Here is a 22,304-nt window from a genome sequence, read left to right as displayed (position 1 = left end):
CTCACTATCAGAGGATACCAGGAGTGTGGTTGCAGACCCAGCAGAGGACCCACGTCTGTGGCGACCAAATCAGATTCCGGATCTGATGAGACAGGTGAGGCGGGGGGTTCTTTTTGGGGCTTCAGGACCGCCGTCAGTGCATGGATGGATGGTTGGGACCTGGAGAGCTCCGCAGCCTCAGAGAGGGGATCAGGTGGGGAAATGTGCCCCAAAGACTCCATGAGTCACCAGGGGGACCCCACAAAAAAAAGTGTAAAAACACTGCTAAGGAACAACCCCCACTGCCCTGGTAGCACCACCCAGTTGCCAGGCACAAAGCACCAGGGATCCTTAGAGAGGGAGAGGAACCTACCAGACTCACCACCCCCAGAGACATGCACTTGCAGCCAACCAGCATAATCTGCCATACACGGGCGGTGATCAGGAAGTAAAATGATCCAGGAGTCAGCACCAGGGGATTAGGAGGGGCTCACACTGCCAAAATCGCTGCCCACAGGCTCCACTGTCATGGCCATCGCTATTTTCAATGGCAAACCACAGCAAAATGGCCACCGGACTACACAAACATAGCCACCGTGTATAGAACACACAGGCTACAACAAAATGGTGGCACCACGAGGCATGCAGGGGACCCAGGATTGCGAGACCAGGCCTCAAGGACAGATCCAGGCAGGCCGGGGGGCCTTGGCAGGAGCACCCGCAAGGTACAACTCTCCCCCTACACAGTTGATCATCCAGTAGCTGGCAGCGCACCCCCCGGCCCCCATCGCCAATCAGCGCCCTGCCCCCATCCCAGGAACCTGTCCAGACCACCCAGCATATGTGGAAGGGGGAGGCAGGCTGAGAGACTTGGAGAGGTGCCTGCGGGAAGGAGGGGAACCGGGGGGTCCGACCGTCCCAAGGAGGGGCCCACGTCCACCTCAAAACCCTGCACGGGGGAGGAGAGGAGACAGCTACTCAACATACCAGGAACCAGGTGGGCACTGCTCCAGATAGAACCCCTCTCCATCCAAAAAGCGGGGCTGTCGGCCAAGAGGAAGGCTGCGACTCGGGCAGAGACCCGGTCGTATGCGGCCTCGCGAGGCGTTTAACTCGCAGGCTAGCCCCTGTCCAGTGGGGCTGAGTCGTGGCCAACCTAGAGCGGAGCTTAGGTCTGCGTGCACTCGCTGGCCAGACTAGGGTGACCACTGGATCTAGTAATCCAGCCCATCGCCCAGTCTGGCAGTTGATTGTAGATCTCACAGGAAAAATCCAGGAGGAAAAAAATATCCTATCTAAAAAAAATTTTTGCCAGGACGAAAGATCCCAGCAAGGAACTAGTTCCTTACTCCTGACTAGGCAGAAAAAAACTAAGTGGCTATAGCAGAGAGAGGGAGTATACCCCCTGGGACTGCCCATGGGTGTAGCCAGAAGTTTTTTCTGCCAAGTGTCCTACTCCTGTATGGGGCAGTATAATGGTTATGAATACCAGGAGCTGTGTCCATCAATGAACGAAAGAGTAATGTATTCATTTATTTTTAAACAGAAAGCAATAAGAGGTGCTGGAACATACAAAAGTGGTTAGAAACACCCCAAACTCCCAAGTGGAAAGAAAGAGAAAAGGTACTATGGCAGGGAGATCTAACTATTGTAATGTCAAAGACAACCTTTAGATTGTAAGCCCCATGAGCAGGGCCCTACTATATTGAACTTACATGCACAAACTGTTGGCACTTTATAAATGTATAATAATAATATTAATAATATCTGAAGTCAGGACAGACTACGCCTACGAGGCTTAATCCTAATACAAAGAGGCTGAATGTCAGATTGCATCGGCTGGTTCAATAGTAACCGGCCAACATTCAGACCGTGTGTACTAGGGTCGGCGGTTTCTGACGAAGGGGGATAACTGAGAAAGGTCTGCCGGTTGGCTCCCGATCAGCTCTCTTTGCCAATGGAGAGAGTTGACCAAAGTGTTCTGGAAAGGAGAAGGGGAAGGGGGCATCCCCTTGTCAGAACACAATAAAACAGCAGGGAAGATTGATGTACTAATGTCAGATAGTTAGTACAGCGGCTCCTTCTCTCTTTTTGTTTTAAATTCTTTATTTAATACATTGTGCCATACAATTTAGGAGCCCACAACAATACTCCCAATCTAAATTCCAATATTATAATCGCAGTGATTATGTAGAACTAACATTCCAAAGAAAAAAAAAGAGGAAAAACAAAATAAAAAACTTCTGGGGAATTAGCAAACATAGCCCTCATAGTTAGCCCTAGCTACTTGTTCGTAATTAGTAATGCAATAAAAAATAAAATAAACTTGGATGTGAACACAAAACAGAATGTGAAGACCAGTTATTACAATGGATATAGGTTGTAGTGCCTCATACAGAATACAATAGAACAGCAGGAGAGATCGCTGTACTAATGTCAGATGGTTAGTACAGGGGCTCCTCCTGAGCGGAGAGTTTTTTGTTCAGCCTTGCTAGGTTGAACGAAAAAAAACCTACTAGTATGTACTAGGCTTTATTCAACAAAATTGTAAAATATGTCACACTTGGCTGGGATAATACTTTATAAGAAGGAGCTTAGAGGGATCTATATAGCTATATACTACATAAATGAAATGACTAAGGTGTACTTAGGCTAACCATCAAATATTTCTCATGATCAGCTCCCCTTCCCCCATGCAGAATAAATGTTGCAGCAGATGGCTGAAGCCCAGTGGGCAGGCAGTCAGTGAAAGCCTGAGCTGCTGTCAGCCTGGCAGACACACCTCTCAATAGCAAGAGAACCAGTGCTACTGTACATTTCCTAAAACAAGAGCAAAATACATAAACCTACATTTTTTTTATCAACCTAAAAAAGACAGGGTGTAGTGCTGGCACATTCTAAGTAATTAATGAAAACCACTAAAAAAAGTACCCTTTTTCCTCCATAGCACATGTATCAAACAGGGCCTGCCAGGCCCTTTAATGTGGTCCTTAAACCCGGGGCTTTTTGCAATCGGAACTCCATTCCACTACCTCCAGCTCTCGCCCGCTGCTCCCCACTGTCACCTTTAAACACAGAAGCATTCTGTGTTTACAAGGACAGCTTTTCTCTTGAAGGCTCTTACAGATCCCTGCCTGCCATTCGCTCACGGCGGGGACAAAGGAGGTGCAGATGCAGTGTGGGATGGTGCATTACCTAGTAAGCCGCACTGTGATACCCATCTGTGCTGGGTGCCCAAATGTCAACCAACGATCTCAATACAAGTGTGAGAGCGAGAGAGAGAGAGAGAGAGGAACTGCCAACCCTGCCAGGGGGTTATAGAGTTGGGCCAGGTAGGTGAGATGCAGATGTGCAAAGGTGGGCGATGAGGGCGAGTGGTGCAGAGGTCAGAGCCGAGGTGGTGTGGAAATGAGATGTGGACAGCCTGTGAAAGGGAGCTCAACCCTGCACTCTGTGCATTGTGCACCCCTGAACTCTGCACACCCCTGAACTCTGCACACCCCTGAACTCTGCACACCCCTGAACTCTGCACACCCCTGAACTCTGCACACCCCTGAACTCTGCACACCCCTGAACTCTGCACTCTGTGCATTGTGCACCCCTGAACTCACACTTTTGGTATTTATTTTCCCTTTAAGATCCTTCCTGCACATATTCTCTAAAAGAAAAAAAAAAAGCCCTAGATACATTTAAATAATCTTAAAGATACAATTAGCCCTTTGAGGGCAACCATAATGCTGATGCAGCCTGCAACGAAATGGAGTTTGACACCCCTGCTCTATAGTATTCAGTGGTCATGCGACAGCTTCAGCACTGAAGGCCCATTAATACCTTAGCATTATATAGCTCTAAGCCCCATAATGTTCAACATTCAAAATCCTATGGTTTACAATTGTGCCCGTTTACACCTAATCATAGTGTTCTTTGAAGCTTGTAGCTCAAAAAAAGTACATGAACTTATTTCGAGCTACATGCTTTAAGCATTTTTGGTTCCAATAGACTGTCACAATTCAAACACAATTCACTAAAAGAAGTGATAGAGATCTGCCCATCTTAAGGTTCAGTAAGACTAGGGCACACCAAGATAATGGGAGAAACCTAAATCAATGCAAGCAGATTTGTTTCCATCCCACAGCATCCAAGCATATATTACTTATGCAGCAGCAGTATGAATCACACTGTAAATGAGTGGGTACACTTACCTATAGAGTACATCTGCCACAGGCAGAGATCCTAAGTCTGTCTGTTTCTGCAGCAAATGTACAGTGTGAATGAAGGTTTTTAATGATCCCCTAAAAACAAAAAAAACATTTGTCAGTAAAGATACGGGACAATCAAACAGGGTAAATATAACCAAGATGGTTAGTTGTATGTTTTCGAATTGCAGATTTGTCAGGGTGGGTACGGGGAAGAGGGAGTTTTCCCTCAAAATAATCAATCCAATAAGCACTACAGAAACTGCTATTCCTGGCTTGATGAACTGTTAGGCTTGCTTCATGCCTGCCTATGGAAAAGAGTCTTAATGCGATTGTAAAGGCATAGTTTCTTTTTTTTTTAAAAACAAAACATGTCATACTTATGTGCTCCTTGCAACGGCTTTGCACAGAGCAACACCCCCCATCATTCTCTTCTTGGGTCCCCTGCTGGCAACTCCTGGCCCTTACCTCTGCAAAACGCCCCATAGCAAGCTGCTTGCTATGGGGGCACTCATGCATGCTTGCTCCAGTGTTAATTTCGTAGACTAAAACCGACTAAAACGTTTTCGTCGACTAACACAATTCAGATGACTAAAATACGACTAAAACTAAAATGGCATTTTAGTCTTAAGACTAAAATACGACTAAAACTAAAATGGCATTTTAGTCAAAAGACTATAACTAAAACTAAATCGAAATTTGCTGCCAAAAATTAACACTGGTGCATGCTCAAAGCATAAATAATAACATATTCGATTTTTCACTCCAGGACCAGCAGTAGTATATAATGAGTTTGGAAATTGTAGAGAAATGCTTAAATAATGCATTACAAATTACAATTGAACTACACCCATTTGATTATAGATGACTAAAATGAGTTTTAGTCGACTAAAATGTAGGGCGTTTTAGTCGACTAAAATATACTGGAGTTTTAGTCGACTAAATACGACTAAAACTAAAACACTTGCAGAAGACTAACATAGGACTAAAACTAAAATGCCATTTTAGTCCTAAGACTAAGACTAAAACTAAATTGAAATTTGCTGCCAAAATTAACACTGGCTTGCTCCCAAGCCGGCTCTGTGCATCCACTGACTTTTAGAAGGTTTTTTTTTTTTTTTATTTTAATGCAGAGAATACTTTAAGGTTAAAAAAAAAAAACCTTCTGCCTTCTGACATACAAGAGGAAATGTGATGACACAACTTAAAGCAGAGCTCCAGTCATTTTTGTGTTTATTAAAAGTCAGCAGCTACAAAAAGTGTCACCTGTCTTGGGATCCAGTGATCTGCTTACCTGAGCCATCCCTTCCCACAGGCTTCTCTACCCAATGCTGGCATTTCAACTGTGGGCATCTGGCAGTGACAACTTGTGGCTTCACAGCTGGGTGCCCACTGCGTATGATGCGTGGGTCGCACTGCACCTCCGGAATAGTCTGGCAGTCATCTGAGACCTGTGATATATCTAGACCAGGGTTTACCCAACCAGGGTTCCTCCTGAGGTTGCAAGGGGTTCCTTGAGAAATGGGCGATTTCTGCCTCTCAGAAAGTTCCCAATGACACCATTGTTCCTTTTAGCTATCTGTAGGGGGTAATTATTCCCAATGGTGACAAGAGTAAGGAGCATTCTTCCCACTGACTGTCACACTAATGTGTCATGAGCTGTAGATTTTTACTTTTTAGCAGGGGTTCCCCGGGACCAGAAATTTTTTTCAAGGGTTCCTCTGTGTTGAAAAGGTTGAGAAAGGCTGGTCTAGGCAATCTGAGCAGAAGTGGGAGTGGCTACCTGTCAAAACTAGGTACCTGCTTCTCCCCACCCCCAATTGTGGCAGGGGAGTGCTTAAAGAGGAACTTCCCCTTTTGGGTGGAGCTCCGATTTAAAACAAGAAATACATTACCTGCCCAAAAAATTGTAATTCTGTACAGCCAGTCTTGTGATTATAATTATTCTACACTGGGCAGAATATTCTGTGCAACTGTGTATGCAGTTGAACCACGTACCACATTTGCTATTGCCATCTGGTGCACCCAGATTTGGCGATTCTCTGAATAAAAATGTATTCTGAGGCTGCCATAATTAATAAGAAATCTATACTGAGAGAAGTACAGGTATCATTACAGATCTGATTCTAAAAATACTAGATTCCTGGCAATCTCTGCATTCAACAGATAAATCATTAAACTGGAACAAGCATGCAGCCTGTTTTGTCAGACTTCCTAGTTCCAGGTCAGTGATTCAAAGCGCTGAAGCTTTAGACCAAGATGACAGCCTACCAACTAGCATGTTAAGGAGGAATGGTATGTAGTGGCTAACCCCATATTTGTTGTAAAGTTTTGCACTGCACAGACAGGCATTATTGCCAACATTCATCTTTCTCTTCACTGCCTGTGAGGTCTTATGGGACTTCAGACATACACAGATATGTACAGCCAGACTGAAGAGGACAGGGAGTGCAGATGTCACAAATCACTTAACCACTTAAGCCCTGGAAGATTTTACCCCCTTCCTGACCAGCGGGTATTTTGCGATTCGGCACTGCGTGACTTTAACGGACAATTGCGCGGCCGTGCGACGATGTACCTAAACGAAGTTGACGCCTTTTTTTTCCCCATAAATAGAGCTTTCTTTTTGTGGTATTTGAACACCTGTGCGATTTTTAGATCATGCGCTATAATCAAAAAAAGAGCGACAATTTTGCAAAAATAACAATATTTTTTACATTTTTTTATATGAAATTCCCCCAAAAAAATGTAAAAATCAAAGTTTTTTTTTTAATTTTTGGCCAATTTGTTTTCTGCTACCTATGTTTGGTAAAAAAAAAAAAATCACAATAATCGTATTTTGATTGGTTTGCGCAAAAGTTATTGCGTTTACTAACTAAGGGAAAGATTTTTGTCATTTTTGTTGTTTTTTTATTTAACGAGTAATGGCGGCGATCTGCGTTTTTTTTTGCGGGACTGCGACATTGCGGCGGACAGATCGGACCCTTGACTGACATTTTTGACACTTTTGGGGTACCAGTGACATTACTAAAGTAATCAGTGCTATACATATGCACTGTTACTGTAAAAATTACACTGGGAGGGAAGGGGTTAACTTTATTGGAGAGGGAGGGGTTAAGTGTGTCTCTAGGGGCGTGTTTCTTACTGTCATTGGATGTGGCTGTGTGTGTAACAGCACAGATCAACGGTCCTACATAGCAGGACCGAGTGATCTATGCTTTTACACAGGGGAGAATGACAGGCGGCTTTGTTTACATTACATTTCTCCCTTCACAGCCAACGATCGCGAGTGACCGGCGGACATCGGGTCCGCTGGTCACATGCGCGGGCTTCCTAGTGAACGAGCGGGGGTGGGAGCGCACGACTGAAGAAAATTTGACAATGTCTCTTTACTGGACTTTTATAGGTTTTATCATCCCAAAGAAAAATCTCCCACTCTTCACAATCACTCCTTATTCAGGTCATCAGTTTTCGGCAGCACCTATATTTGTGAGCAACTCTATTCAAGGAGAAAGAACACAAAGGGCAAATTTAGAACCAGAAATATCTGATGAGCACCTTGAGAATTCAGTGAGAATCGCTACTCTAACCATCAAACCGGATATTGATGTGATAGTTTCTCAAAAACAGGGTCAAATATCGCACTAGGTTTTTTGTTGTCCTCTTTTACTTTTATAATAAAAACCTGAGTTTTATTACCCCGACTGGTACATTATCTATTCTATATCAGCGATAGTAAACTTGTGATCTGCCCGACTTTTTCTGCTTATCAGCTATCCCGATTGTTAGAGTATTTTATGTGTGGCTCAAGACAATTCCTCTTCTGCAGCCCAGGAGGGTCAAAATGTTGGACAACCCTGCTCCAAAGCATGATAGCTCCCTGGCTGTCATTCTGATGCTTTGGCTTCAACTGTATCCGAGTCACTGACCCAGTACAAATTACAACATGGTCCTGGAGTATAAAGGCCCATTTATACAGGCCTCATATTACTGCGATGTATGGTATACAGTATATGTTGAACACCTTTTTGTTGTGATGCATTGCGTTAGGCAGCCCATTTAAACAAATGAGGTTTCTTATTGCAGCATATACACCTACATGCCACAGTGGGGTGAATGGGGCCTAAATGCTACATAATTAGCATTTTCAAGAGGTCTGCATGGGAATCCCCATGATTCTCCCATGAAAGGTATACTTTTAGGCCTCACTGCCGGGGACATTGTGGCGGGTAGAGTGTGGTCATTTGTTTATGTGGCTGGAGCAACCAGGAGCTGGGTGCAGCTACCCGCCTCTACACGTCTGTCAAATTAGGGGCGTTTTCCCACTAGCACTTTTGGTGCGCACCCGGGTTCGATTGATGTCAGAATTCGGTTCTTTTTGATGATCCGAACACTGTCTTTGTACTCGGGTGCGCACCCGCGAACCGTACCCGAGTCCACTTAGGGTGTTTTCACACTAACACTTTTGGTTCGCACTCGGGTTCGATTAATGTTAGAATTCGGTTCTTTTTGATGATGTGAACACGGTCTTTGAACTCGGGACCGTACCCGAGTCCACTTAAAAGGATGGTCTGGGGTACGGTTCATGAGAACTCCAGTATGGTTCGCTGCTGATGAGAACGCAATCATACCACAGCAAGCAATTCTATCCATTTTGGCACCTTCTCGTTTACAGCGGTTGCCAAGCAACATGAGTATGCGCCCGCTGCAGCTTGATGACAAGTGTACCACGGTTCGGATACAAAAATAAAATGTGAACGCAGTCCATCGGGGGCAGGGGGAGCAATCGAACTCGGGTTCAGACCAGGCAATCGCACCAAGTGTGAAAACACCCTAGGATGACTGGCTGTGTCTGTACGGCTGCTGCATCCCCAGACAGTTAGGCCTGGTTCTCACCTATGCATTTCTTAGTGCGTTTTCGGTTTTGCTGAAACACACTACAGTACATTTACCATGGTTTTCCTTTGGGTCACATTCACATCTGTGTATTTTATGGAAAGGGCCAGGGACTTTTTTCTGGTTTTTGGTTCCATAGACTTTAATGGATCAATAATGTGTATTGAAACACAAAATGCACTTGGAATATGCAAACTGCAACCTGCATAGGTGTGAACTAGGCCGAACATAGGCTGCCTGCACGTAGCTCCTGGCAGTTCCAGACGCACGTACGGGGCCACAGCTCGCATGTAAATAAGGCCACAAATGTATTATAAAAATTCCAAGAAAAAAAAAATGCTATTTTTTACCAGTTATAGATAAAGAGAACCCGCCAGGATAGGACAAAAACACTGAGTATTTGTCCTTTAATTATGAAAGTTTACATATTAAAGATTTATTCTGCGATGTATTCCGAGGAATTGTGAGCCAGTGTGAAAGGTCAGGCAGTTGGCAGAATGACTCCGATTTCAGGTGACTTAACCTGATTCCAGCAATGGGGTCAGGCTCTGAGTGACATTAAAAGAATTTAACACTGAATATGTGACTTCACCTTTCTATTACTCTCTCACAAAAACCCTTATCTGCCCTCAGAAACAACCCAACTTTTAGGATTCTAAAACCCAGATTTTAAAAATAATCAGCTTTTAGCTGTGTGGCCTGCTGCAAAATACACCACACAGAGAATGGTGCATGTGTAGGGATCGGAGGATGGAACAGAGCTTCTTTTTGATATGGTCAACATGTAATCCCATTCCTGAAGTTCTTTACCAGAACAAAAATCTTGCGAGCCTGGGCTGTCTGACTCTGCTGGCTGTCATCAGTTAGCATTGTTCCTAGTTATCCTTGTAAATAAGAAGGGGAGATGTTTTGTAGTTCTCACACCTCCATGTCTAGTGTGACGAGGCTACTTCTCCAGGTATAGTAGTATGAGCATGGTCACCCTTAGGCTACGTTCACATGTTAGCGTTCACATGTGCGCGGTAACATCGTGCAAACAAAATCGCGGGGCGCATGACGCCCAAAAAAGGTACAAGAGCTTCTTTGGGGCGTCATGTGACCCTCGATTTTGTTTGCGCGATGTTACCGCGATTCGGCAGGCGGAAATCGCAGCAACATCGCACAGCGTTTGGGGTGCCATTGCAAATCAACGGCAACGCACACGTGTCCCCGCGATTTGCAATGATTTCCAGATCGCGGGCAGAATCGCAGTGATTCTGCCCGCGGTCTGCTACGCTAACATGTGAATGTAGCCTTAAGAGTAATTAAAACATTGTGCTTATGTATGAAAATTAGATATTCCTGGCAGAAAAGAAAAAATGGATGTGCAGTATAGTGCTTACATGCATTTGCATGTATTTGGTACATATATAAAGATCTTCCATGTTTTCTTTCATGGAGTGTGACATATGCGTGTATTAACATGTAAAAATACTGACCAGCAATGCAGTTTTTTTTTTTTCCACTAATCTTTATGCAGTGCATATTTACACATCTGTGTGTACAAGCACATTAAAAAGAATAGTCTGTATTTACATTAGTATAAAAAGAAAAAAAAAAAACAAACACTGTTTTTGCAAATTTGTCAGCAGTTCGGCAGATTACCATTATTTGAGAATGGTTAGTAATTTTTTTAAATATTTTTGTAATATAGTCAGGACTAAAATCAATTTAAACAAATGATGAAATACCGCATTATAATATTTTATATTTTCATTTGAGACAGCTTTAAACACCTTTTTAAAATTTACCAGATTCTTTGCTTTAAAAAAAAAAAAAAGCATGTTTACAGAACTCAATAGCTCAAACTTGAATTTAGATACAGAAATGAATAACTTCTAAATATGTGCTCGGCTTTCTCACATACCTGGCACATGCCAAGGCAACCAGGGCAGCAGCAGAGTTTTCTTTTTGCTTGAAAGAGGCTTGCTGATCCAAAGTAGAAGCGTCTTCCAGCCAAGAGCAAAGCAAAGCCTCTATTCCATTCAAGCAGTCAGCTGGTTCTTTAGTGAGGCTCAAAGGCTGACAGTCCCGAAGGCAATTTAATAGCACCTCAGCTGTTATATTACAAAGTGAGGGGTCTGTTTTACTCTGAGACTGAATAAGGGGAAATACCAACAAGAGTCCCATTCGAGATGTAAATGGAGCCTGTTCCGGTTGTTGTAGCAGGCCTTGTCGCTTGAGTAATGCCAAGGTTTCCTCATCGGAGCCCTCCCTCTCATGTTGTTCTTCCAAAGCCAACTGGCGCTGGGCATTCCACAATCCACGCAAGGCGTTTAGGCGATATTCAAGTAACCGTGCATAAGCGTTGCTCTGATTTCCGCACACTGCTCGCAAGCGTTCTGCTAATTCTGTAGGGTTCTTCGTTTCGAATGACAAAATCTGAAGCAAATAAAAAAAAAAATGGATTAGCCTTCAAAATATTACGGTTTTAGAAATTCTACACAGATATCATGACGTACATCCCACCAAGCTAACACTGCGTAGAGTGTTACACTGGACCTATAGATGAAATACAACTAAAAACTCCACACAAAAATTATTTAGCAGGGCATAATATCAATAAACCAGTCTGACAATTATTTGCATTTACCGTAAAAACCTTTTCATGCAATTTAAAAAGGCACACGAGATCTGTAGTATCTTATGATATCTGCTGTTGGACAAAAATTATTTAAAAAAAAAAATTGCTGTCTGGTTCATGTTAAATTAACCTGTTAATTATTGTGCTCAGAGCTTAAAGGAATTCTATAGTGACAGTATACACTTAGTTAATAACAATAGTTATTTTTGACAACCCAAAAATAACATGCTTTAAAATGATAAGTTACCCTTTGGGAACATGTTACATGTTCCACCCATTTTAGGGTGGAATATGTAACTTGCTCCCCGCTGCTCTCTGTCCCTGTGACAACAGTACGGGAGAAAAAAAACAGCACGACCACGCCAGTCATTCACAGAGCTCTGTGTATGAATGAACTACAAGTCCCAACATCCCCTTGCGGCTGTCAGCTTGTAGTTTTCAATGAACTGCCATGGCGCTGTTGAGCACTGTGGTAGTTCATTGAGTCTTCCTGTCAGTGTGAAACTGCCTGGCCGTACGATGTACATGGCAGATAGCTTACGCTGACCATCTGCAGGAGACCTGCATGACATCAGCGATCTACTGATGCTGGTTCAATGCTTTACAGGCTCCTAAAACAAAAATAGTAAATGCACATTTATTTTACCTGCAAAAAATGTGCATTTTTTTTTATTTTCTTTAAAAAAGTGAACTTCTCTTTTAAAAATCTCCTTTCATGTTGTTAGTTCTACCTGTCTGCTGGTCATCTCTTTCCACAATTGGATTACCAGCAATTCCCAGCAAGCTTTGCAGCTTGTCTTCTGCTGCTTACCTTTAATTTCTAAGGACTACATATCCCATGGTACCTTGCTGCCTGCAAGCAGTGATTTCTATACTGACTCCGCCTCCTGAAATGCCTTCTCTCAGCACCTCTGTACTATAGAGGGCAGGCTCTGTAAAATGTGTAACATAATGTCTACACACAGGACATACTTAATAAGTCACAGAATTCAAGGAAGTAAGTGTGTGGGATTCTTCTAAAATACATTTCCAAACTTTAAAATCAGTCATTCAGAATAATGGGAGTAGGCTAGAAAAAATTGTAATAAAATGTTGAAAAATATTTAATTAGTAAAAAAAAAAATATATAAACAGCAAAAGGGATGATACTTCCATTTTAATGAGAAGGGTCCCTGTGCTGCTGGCTGTTCTCAGTAGAGTAGCAGAGGACTTTAGATTTCAAACAATCCCCCGCAAACTTCAAGTAAGAACTAAAGCCCCGTACACACGCACCGATTGTCGGCCGACCATTCGGCCGTCTTTTGTCCGGTGCTGTTTTGTTGGTTGAAATGTGCTCTAGACTGCACACGAATTTTGTCGGCCAACAACAACCAACTGCAGAAGTGATATCATGTGATGGTTAACTTTCCGTGTGTTTTTTCTTCTCTGAGCATGCCCAGTCTTGCTCATCTGGCTTTTGTCTGCCGAATTCTGTACTGACTGACGAACAATCGGCCGTTCTGGTGACGGCCAACAAAAATTTTATAGCATGCACACCAGATTTTGTTCGGCCGACAAGTCGCAGTCGGTTGTCGGAAGCATCATACTAACAAGCCGATAATCGGCCGATCGGGTGGCGGCTGAAAATTCACGGCCAACAATCGGTACGTGTGTACGGGCTTTAAGAAAGCAGCCAGCAGCACAAAGGGACACTTTACACTAAAGTACTAAAGTACTGTCCCTTGAGCTGATTTTTTTAAAAAAAGATTTGACTAAACTTAAGCTTTTAAAGGATAAGTTCACCTTTCATAACATGTTACAGCCATATTTGGGTGTACCTTTATCACTTGAAGAACAGGCTTTTTCTAGCACTTTTTGTTTAAAGCAGTATTTTTTGCTAGAAAATTACTTCAAACTCCCAAACATATGTTTGTAATGTTTTTTTAGCAGAGATCCTAGGGAATAAACTGGCGATTGTTGCAATTGTGTATGTCACACGGTATGTGCACAGCGGTTTTTCAAATGCAATTTTTTTTTTTTTTTTTTTAATATTTTATTGAATTAAAAAAAAAAAAAAAAAAAGGCAATATATACCAATTTTTTTTGTAAAATGTGAATGATGATGTTATGCCAAATAAATACTCAGCATGTAACACTTTAAAATTGCGCACACTTGTGGAATGGCGATAAAGTTTGGTACTTAAAAATCCTCATAGGCCACACTTTTTAAACACATTTACAGGCTACCTGTTTAGAGTTACAAAGGTCTAGCGCTAGAATTATTGCTCTCACTCTAAAGTTGGTGGCGATACCTCACATGTGTGGTGCGAACATTGTTTACATATGGGTGCGCGACTTACGTATGCGCTCGCTTCTGCGCATGAGCACAAAGAGATGGGGCACTTTCAATTTCCTTTTTTACACTGTCCCTTTCATTTTTTCTCACTTTTATTCCTATTACAAGGAATGTAAACATCCCTTGTAAAAGAAATTATGATGAAAGATCCTCTTTATGGAGAGATCTGGGGTAAAAAAAGACCCCAAATCTTTAGCTTTAAAAGCAATAGATTAAAAAATGTATTATATATATATATATATATATATATATATATATATATATATTTTTTTTTTTTATTCCAGCCTGGACCAGAAGTGACGTTACTCCAGTCCTTAAAGGCCATAGAGGCAATCAAAAAAAGAGGATCTACTCTTTGATCGCCTATGTGAGCAGCCGGTTAGGCTGGCCATACACTATACAATTTTCTTGTTCAACATTCCTTTAGATTTACCAAAACCATGTAATATAGGGTCAAACCTAAACACTTTCAATTTGTATGCAATCAGGCAGGCCCTTGCACAACATAGTTAAAGGTAAATCTAAAGGAAATTGAATAAGAAAATTGTATAGTGTATGGCCAGCCTTACACCAACCGATCGCTTCTTTGGCGAGTCCGGAGAAACACTGGCGAGCGGCAAGAGGGGGACGTCCCCTCCCGCCATTTCTGAAAGCGTTCCAGCGGCTCGCAAGCTGCTTGGAATACTTTCAAGAGAAAGCAAGCTGCCGGCTGACTAAAAAAAACAAATGAAATGGATTTTACAGCAAGCGCAAAAATCCTGTTTTTTTCATCTTTCATTAGGTTACAGAGAATTAGACTGCCTAAAGCAGTCCAACTGAGGAGTGTGCAACACAGAAAATAAAAAAAACTAACAAGACCTCCAACAACAGCAAAACTGGGGTAGCTTGCAGCTCAAATAGCTGCCTGAAGGATCTGTTGTCTGAAGTTGGCATCAGAAAAGGTTTTAACATTCCCCTAATAAAACTAAGCGAACGTGTGAACATTAGACCAGGTGGCAACCTTGCAAATATAAGAAACAGATGCCAGATGCTGAAGTCCAAGGGGAAAGTCCAAAGCCACCTATTAATAATGAATCAACAGCAAGGAATGGCAAAAAGGCAATCAATCTATCGGAATGAAGCAGTAGCCAGGAGATAACCAGCTTACGCCACATGCAAACAAAGGATGGATATGTTCTTCGAATGAACTGGCACAGGACCAGAGATGGAAGCACAATGTCCTGGTTAAGGTGAAAAGGGAGAAACCACATAAGGGGGAAAGGGGCATCAAGATATTATATTCTCATTGTTGCACCAGAAAAGGTTATGTACAAGGTACACTCGCTAATTTAAGACACTCACCTGAGTTGGCAACAAGAAAACGATCATTATCGGAGACAAGAGAAATGTCTCTAACAGATTCCAAGGGTGGGTTTTGAAGAGCTAACATAACCAGGTTGAGATCCCATGGAGTCACAGGCTGAAGATACGGTATGTTAGCACCACCCTGGACGAAGACTATTGCCATAAGAACGAGAGGCAATCAGTCCGTAAAAAGAATTATGGGGGCCCAGATTTAACATCTAACAATGTCCGTTATAAAAGATAATAAGCTGCACTGAAATTAGTATTGCGTGCTAATGCTCACACGTGTGAATATATAGTCCCCAATAGTCTCTAGATATAGATGTATTCTTTAAATACACAGATCTTCAACAGCTATAGGACCTCCTCAAGAAAATTATGCCAAAGATAATCCCAATGACACCAGAATGTCTCCCTCATTAGGTTGATCAGTTGAGTCTCTCAAACCGTAGGACCTCAAACAACATTGGATCATACATATGGAAAAAGAAAGGGTCCCATAGCGTAATACTGATCATGCATATTACAAATATAAAGGAATCCAAGAAGTGCACGTGTATAATGTATTGTTGACATCAGATAGTGATAAGACCAAAGGAAGTACAGCAGAAAGTACACCAATATCCCACCACCAAGTGTACCAACTGCTTACCAGAACTATAAAATAATAAGCCAAAAGGGATGATGACAACCACCGGAAATACGATCTGCTTACCAGAACTGAAAATATTTGGCCAAGAAGATGACCACCAAAAGCACAAACTGCTTACCAGAAATAATAGCAAAAGAGCAGGGTAAAGGTATAATGGACCATCCAGAAATGGACCAAACTACATCAATAGTGGATATTAACCATCACCCATTAATGCCAATCTGTTAACAGATGTCAGTAAGGTTACAGCCAAGCAAAGGGAGATGGCCCTGCTCCAGATCCAGGACACTCCGATATTACTGACTCGGTATCCAATCCCTCCAGATAAGTAGATGGATATCACAGGGTGCGCATCAATCCCAGATCACATATGCAAATAAATGTACAGACATCCCATAGTGTAAAACTGCTTGCTTTAATCGTTTAAAAGAATAAAACTCACACAATATCCGTGAATGGAGAGCGTATGTGTAACAAGCCGCCGGCCGGTCGGCTCCTCCGCCCGTCCTAGTCTCGTTCCGATGATGTCAGCACGCCGCGACCAGGTGATCTGGGGATTAATGCGCACCCTGCGATATCCATCTACTTATCTGGAGGGATTGGATACTGAGTCTCCCTTTGCTTGGCTGTAACCTTACTGACATCTGTTAAGAGGTTGGCATTAATGGGCGATGGTTAATATCCACTATTGATGTAGTTCGATCCATTTCTGGATGGTCCATTATACCTTTACCCTGCTCTTTTGCTAATATTTCTGGTAAGCAGTTTGTGCTTTTGGTGGTCATCTTCTTGCCCAAATATTTTCAGTTCTGGTAAGCAGATCGTATTTCCGGTGGTTGTCATCATCCCTTTGGGCTTATTATTTTATAGTTCTGGTAAGCAGTTGGTACACTTGGTGGTGGGATATTGGTGTACTTTCTGCGGTACTTCCTTTGGTCTTATCACTATCTGGTGTAAACAATACATTATAAACGTGCACTTCTTGGGTTCCTTATATTTGTAATATGCATTATCAGTATTACGCTATGGGACCCTTTCTTTTTCCATATGTATGATCCAACGTTGTTTGAGGTCCTACGGTTTGAGAGACTCAACTGATCAACCTAACGAGGGAGACATTCTGGTGTCATTGGGATTATCTTTGGCATAATTTTCATCTAAATCTGGTAAGCAGATTGTATCACTTGAGGAGGTCCTATAGCTGTTGAAGATCTGTGCATTTCAAGAATACATCTATATCTAGAGATTATTGGGACTATATATTCACACGTGTGAGCATTAGCACGCAATACTATTTCAGCGCAGTTTATTATCTTTTATTTGCATATTTGGTGTTGTCACATATGCGGAGTGATGCATATTTTAGCGCAGTTATCCTTTATAATGTCCGTTATAAGACTGTAGGTATAACACAATCAGATAGGTCCCAAACTTTCAGGACATGGGCTTTAACAGCCATACCAGCAAAGGTAGTAACCAGCCATTTTTGTTAAATGACTAACACTGGCGTTTCCCACTCTTTCGATTCTTTGGAATCTTCTATTTGCATGAAGGCTTTGAGTGTCTTTGAATTCCAGAATGGGGCAAATTCCCCCTTTTGCTTTGGGGATAATGAACTGGTTCAAGGGATAGAGTCTTGTTAAGTTAGGAAATGGCTGGACGTCTTGGAAATTACTCAATAGGGTACTGCTGAGTAAAAACTGGTGTAAGTAACGAGTGTATAGAGAAAGCTTTGACAGCTTGGGGACTTCTGAGGAAGCAGACTGGTGACCTTGGAGAATTCAGACGTGCCTGTTCTAGCTTTAGACAGGTGTGCGCTGTGTCATTAGTAGGGATGCACTGATCCGATATTCGGATTGGATATCGGTGCCGATACTGCCACAATAGCTGGATCGGGGGATCAGTAAAATTAACCGATCCACGGGCTGATCCAGTTTTGCTGCGTCCCGGTTCAGCCATCCCTTACTAGGTGCAGTAGTAGTATGGGATGGGAGCCGCTACTTCCTGTATAGTTCCAGCTCACAGGCGGAGTGATATCAGATGCACTCCGCCTGTGAATGGAGGAGCCGTACACATGAAGCAGCGGCTTTGCTCTGTACTGCAGCCGCATGCTTTATGTGTGCAGTTCCGGATCGGTATCGGCAGATAAACAATGACAGATATCGGTATCAGGACAAAAAAGTCGGATCGGTGCACCCCTAGTCATTAGGGACCAAAAAAGTATCTTCTGAGGTGCATCAGGCACAAACTCATCCAAAAAAAGGATAGGTTACACTCCCGCTGAGAGCATGGAGACAGCTGCAGCAACAGGGATATCAGACAGTCTCTGGAGGAGAATGTGATGAAACACACTTACACCCCCCTGAATCCCAAGTCCGCTATCATGGAAGTGATTTTAGCCATAAAATCTGACATCGAGGAGAAAAATTTTCTCTGGATAACGCAGAGGATGGGTCCCGCTTGGGAAATTTATGGCAGTCTCCAAGAATCATACGAACTCCAGCAAGAAACAACTGGGCCTGCAAGCCATCCATGAGCTCTTGGTAGATAATAAGCCAGAAGGGCCCGCTGGATCGCTCTGCGTCTAAGATCGGATATACTGCAAGCAAGTTTGCAGAATTCCCCAAGGGGGTATTCACAAACTGCCGAAGCAAGACCGATTAGACAGCTGTCTGTGACCTCATCACTGTAAGGCAGCAGCAAGGGGACCATGACTGATCACTTGCAGAAAAGCGCAGTGGTGGGGGTGCAGGCTTCTGGTTGGAGGTTGGAAAATCCACAAGGTACGCATGTGCAATAAAGAAGGCAGCACAGCAGATGTTCAGTGAAGCAACACAATGAGGGGGACCAATGCAGACTCCGTAGTAAAAGAGTGGCATAGAGGGACATTCTTCAAACGGGCCTGGCTGTGACACCCCGTGATAATCAGAACTACCACAACAGTATGCAGATCAAGAAGCTATGGCCTGGGGCACAACTACCACCTATGGTTACAATTCTCCTTAGCTCCAGATTCTGTTCCTGGGGAAAGTTTAATTGTACTGCTGAATTCGGACTTGAAATACTTCACTAAAATAAAAACAGGATGCTCCTGAACATAATTATTCTTATGCACCTGACCAGGCGGCTCTGTCTCCCGTCAGGAGGCCTGGAACAATACCATTGGGGTTATATATATTACCTATAATGCCAGAACTCCCTCTACTCTCCACAGATGCAGAGAAATGTTTGACAGTGGACTGGCAATTTCTAAAGCTGGGGTTCACATACACTATATTGTCAAAAGTATCAGGACGCCTGCCTTTACACACCCATGAACTTTAAAGGCATCCCAGTCTTAGTTCTTAGGGTTCAATATTGCATTTGCCCACGCTTTGCAGCTATAACAACTTCAACTCTTATGGGAAGGCTGTCCACAATATTTAGGAATGTGTCTAAGGGAATGTTTGACTATTCTTCCAGTACTGAATTTTTGAGGTCAGGCACTGATGTTGGACGAGAAGGTGTTCTATCGGGGTGAGGTCAAGACTCTGTGCAGGTCAGTCAAGTTCCTCCACCCCAAACTCACTCATCCATGTCTTTATGGACCTCAACCTGATAGAACACCTTTGGGATGAATTAGAGTGGAGACTGTGAGCCAGGCCTTCTCATCTAACATCAGTGCCTGACCTCACAAATGCGCTTTTGGAAGAATGGTCAAACATTCCCATAGACACACTCCTAAACCTTGTGGACAGCCTCCCCAGAAGAGCTGAAGCTGTTATAGCTACAAAGGGGGGGCCAACTCAATATTGAACCCTACGAACTAAGACTGGGATGCCATAAAAGTTAATGAGCGTGTAAAGGCAGGCGTCCCAATACTTTTGACAATATAGTGTATATATGCAGAGTGGGACACCGCATGTGATTCAGATAGGAATCGCACTGCATTGTCTGTGCAGTGTGATTTCAGCCATCCCTTTTTTCCTCCACTGGAATCAGACTGTATGGGTGTTCACACCCATGCAATCCGATTCTGTCAATTGCACTGCGTTTTGCCAACCGTTTTGTGGTGTCGACAACATTGTCAACCCCCTGCGCTTTGCATGAATGTCATGTGATTTCAGTGCGGTGTGGGAAACACAGGATTCGCTGCGTTTCTCCCACCGCATATATGTGAAACAGAGCCTAAAAGTCGCCCTTAAGCATTGCGGCCCAAAAAAAATACAGCACTCTATGCTAAACCAGTGGCAGCAGTAAAAGTAAAATGAACGAGATTGGATTACTACCGTATCCCAATCGGCACCCGTCAAGGCCATCCACTCTGTCTATGCATATATTTTCTGCAATGCAACATAAGGGCAAACCCTGATATTAGGTGCCTCAGAACAAAATAAGCTTGCCGCTTACACAGACATACTTTCACTGTCCAATTTCAAAGTCAACCTTAGCAAACTCTCTTTTGCTCCTGACACCACTGCTACCCTTTAACTTAATTTACCATTCTGATGGGCTCATATCAAACCTCAAATACCCAGGAACATACCCTCACAAAAGATCTACAGAAAACGTATGAAAATAACTTTGTCTTTTAGGGCTCGGTTCACATTGATGTGATGCGGGAACCGTGCAAGTCCACTGCGGGTTCCGGGGATCACACCAATGTGAACCAAGCCTAAAAGAGTTATTTCATATGTTTTCTGTAGATCTTTTGTGAGGGTATGTTCCTGGGTATTTGAGGTTTGATTTGGGCCCATCAGAATGGTAAATTAACCACTTGCCGACTGCTCACAGTATATTTACTGCGGCAGTCAGCCCTTCACAGGCAGAGCGTCATAGTACTACATCGCTAGCCTGTGAGGCTCTGGGGAGCGAGCGCGTGCCGCCGGAGGCACGCTCCCGCTCCCGCGCGGTCACGGACCCCCCCGCACGTGTGACTGGCGGACCCGATGTCCGCCGGTCACTCGCCGATTGTCGGTGCAGAGGGAGAAAGGCAGGCGGCTGATGTAAACAAGCCGCCTGTCATTCTCCCCTGTGTAGAAACAGTGATTATACGGTTCTACTATGTAGGACCGTTGATCATTGTTCCTACACCTCAAGCCACAGCCAATCACAGTTAGTATCACGCCCCTAGGGACACACATAACCCCTCCCTCTCAAAAAAAGTTAACCCCTTCACTGCCAGTGTAATTTTACAGTAACAGTGCATATGTATAGCACTGATTACTGTAGAAATGTCACTGGTAACCCCAAAAGTGTCAAAAATGTCAGTCAAGGGTCCGATCTGTCCGCTGCAATGTCGCAGTACAGCAAAAAAAAAAAAAAAAAAAAAAAAAAAAAAATCGCAGATCGCCGCCATTACGCGTTAAAAAAAAAAAAAAACACAGAAATTACAAAAATCTTTCCCTTTGTTAGTAAACGCGATAACTTTTGCGCAAACCAATCAAAATACGCTTTTTGCGATTTTTTTTTACCAAACATATGTAGCAGAAAACAAATTGGCCGTAAATGTTAAAACATTTTGATTTTTACATTTTTTCTTGGGGGAATTTCATATTATAAATGTGAAAAATATTGTTATTTTTGCAAAATTGTCGCTCTTTTTTGGTTTATAGCGCATGATCAAAAAAACCGCACAGGTGATCAAATACCACCAAAAGAAAGCTCTGTTTGTGGGAAAAAAAAAGGACGTCAAATTCGTTTAGGTACAGCGTCGCACGACCGCGCAATGGTCCGTTAAAGTCACGCAGTGCCGAATCGCAAAATAGGCCCTGGTCAGGAAGGGGTTAAAGGGTAGCAGTGGTGTCAGGAGCAAAAGAGAGTTTGCTTAGGTTGACTTTGAAATTGGACAGTGAAAGTAAGGCACCCGACCTCGCAGGAAGGAACCGACTCGCACTGTCATGTGCTAACCGCTGGGAGTGTCAATACAAAGTTAAGGACACCCCCAAATCAGTTTGCATATCGCAGTGCGAACTGTCGTTTCAGACTGGATCTGGATTGTATGGGTGCGAACACCCATGCGATTCGTTTCTGGTGCAGATCAAAAAAAAGAGACATGCATGAGTTTGGTCCGAATGCGATGCAAATTAAGCTATACAATCTGTATGGCTGAATTTGCATCGCACAGATATTGCATGTGATTTGCACAGCAGTGCTGCCAGCTAAGAAGAGGAAACTAAAGCTACAATTAGCACAGGCTCACCAAAATTGGACAATAGAAGATTGAAAAAAACTTTGCCTAGTCTGATGATTCTGGATTTCAGCTGTCACATTCAGATGGTAGAGTCAGAATTTGGCATT

At 43.0% G+C, this 22,304-nt stretch overlaps 1 protein-coding gene across 2 annotated transcripts in view; it reads right to left on the bottom strand.

The window, feature by feature from the left end:
* Positions 1-22,304, bottom strand: part of HECTD4 (HECT domain E3 ubiquitin protein ligase 4) — a 335,164-nt gene that overhangs the window by 256,342 nt on the left and 56,518 nt on the right. For both annotated transcript variants that reach the window (XM_082265115.1, XM_082265116.1), the window contains exons 2-3: positions 10,978-11,492; positions 4,182-4,271 (exon numbers count right to left, since the gene is read on the bottom strand). In XM_082265115.1, the coding sequence (XP_082121241.1) occupies positions 4,182-4,271; positions 10,978-11,492 (605 nt within the window). The remainder of the gene's footprint in view (positions 1-4,181; positions 4,272-10,977; positions 11,493-22,304) is intronic.

The sequence above is a fragment of the Pelophylax lessonae genome (genome assembly GCF_965119305.1).
Source record: "Pelophylax lessonae genome assembly, chromosome: 1".
Classification (NCBI taxonomy): domain Eukaryota; kingdom Metazoa; phylum Chordata; class Amphibia; order Anura; family Ranidae; genus Pelophylax; species Pelophylax lessonae.
This window is presented reverse-complemented; position numbering and strand designations above follow the sequence as displayed.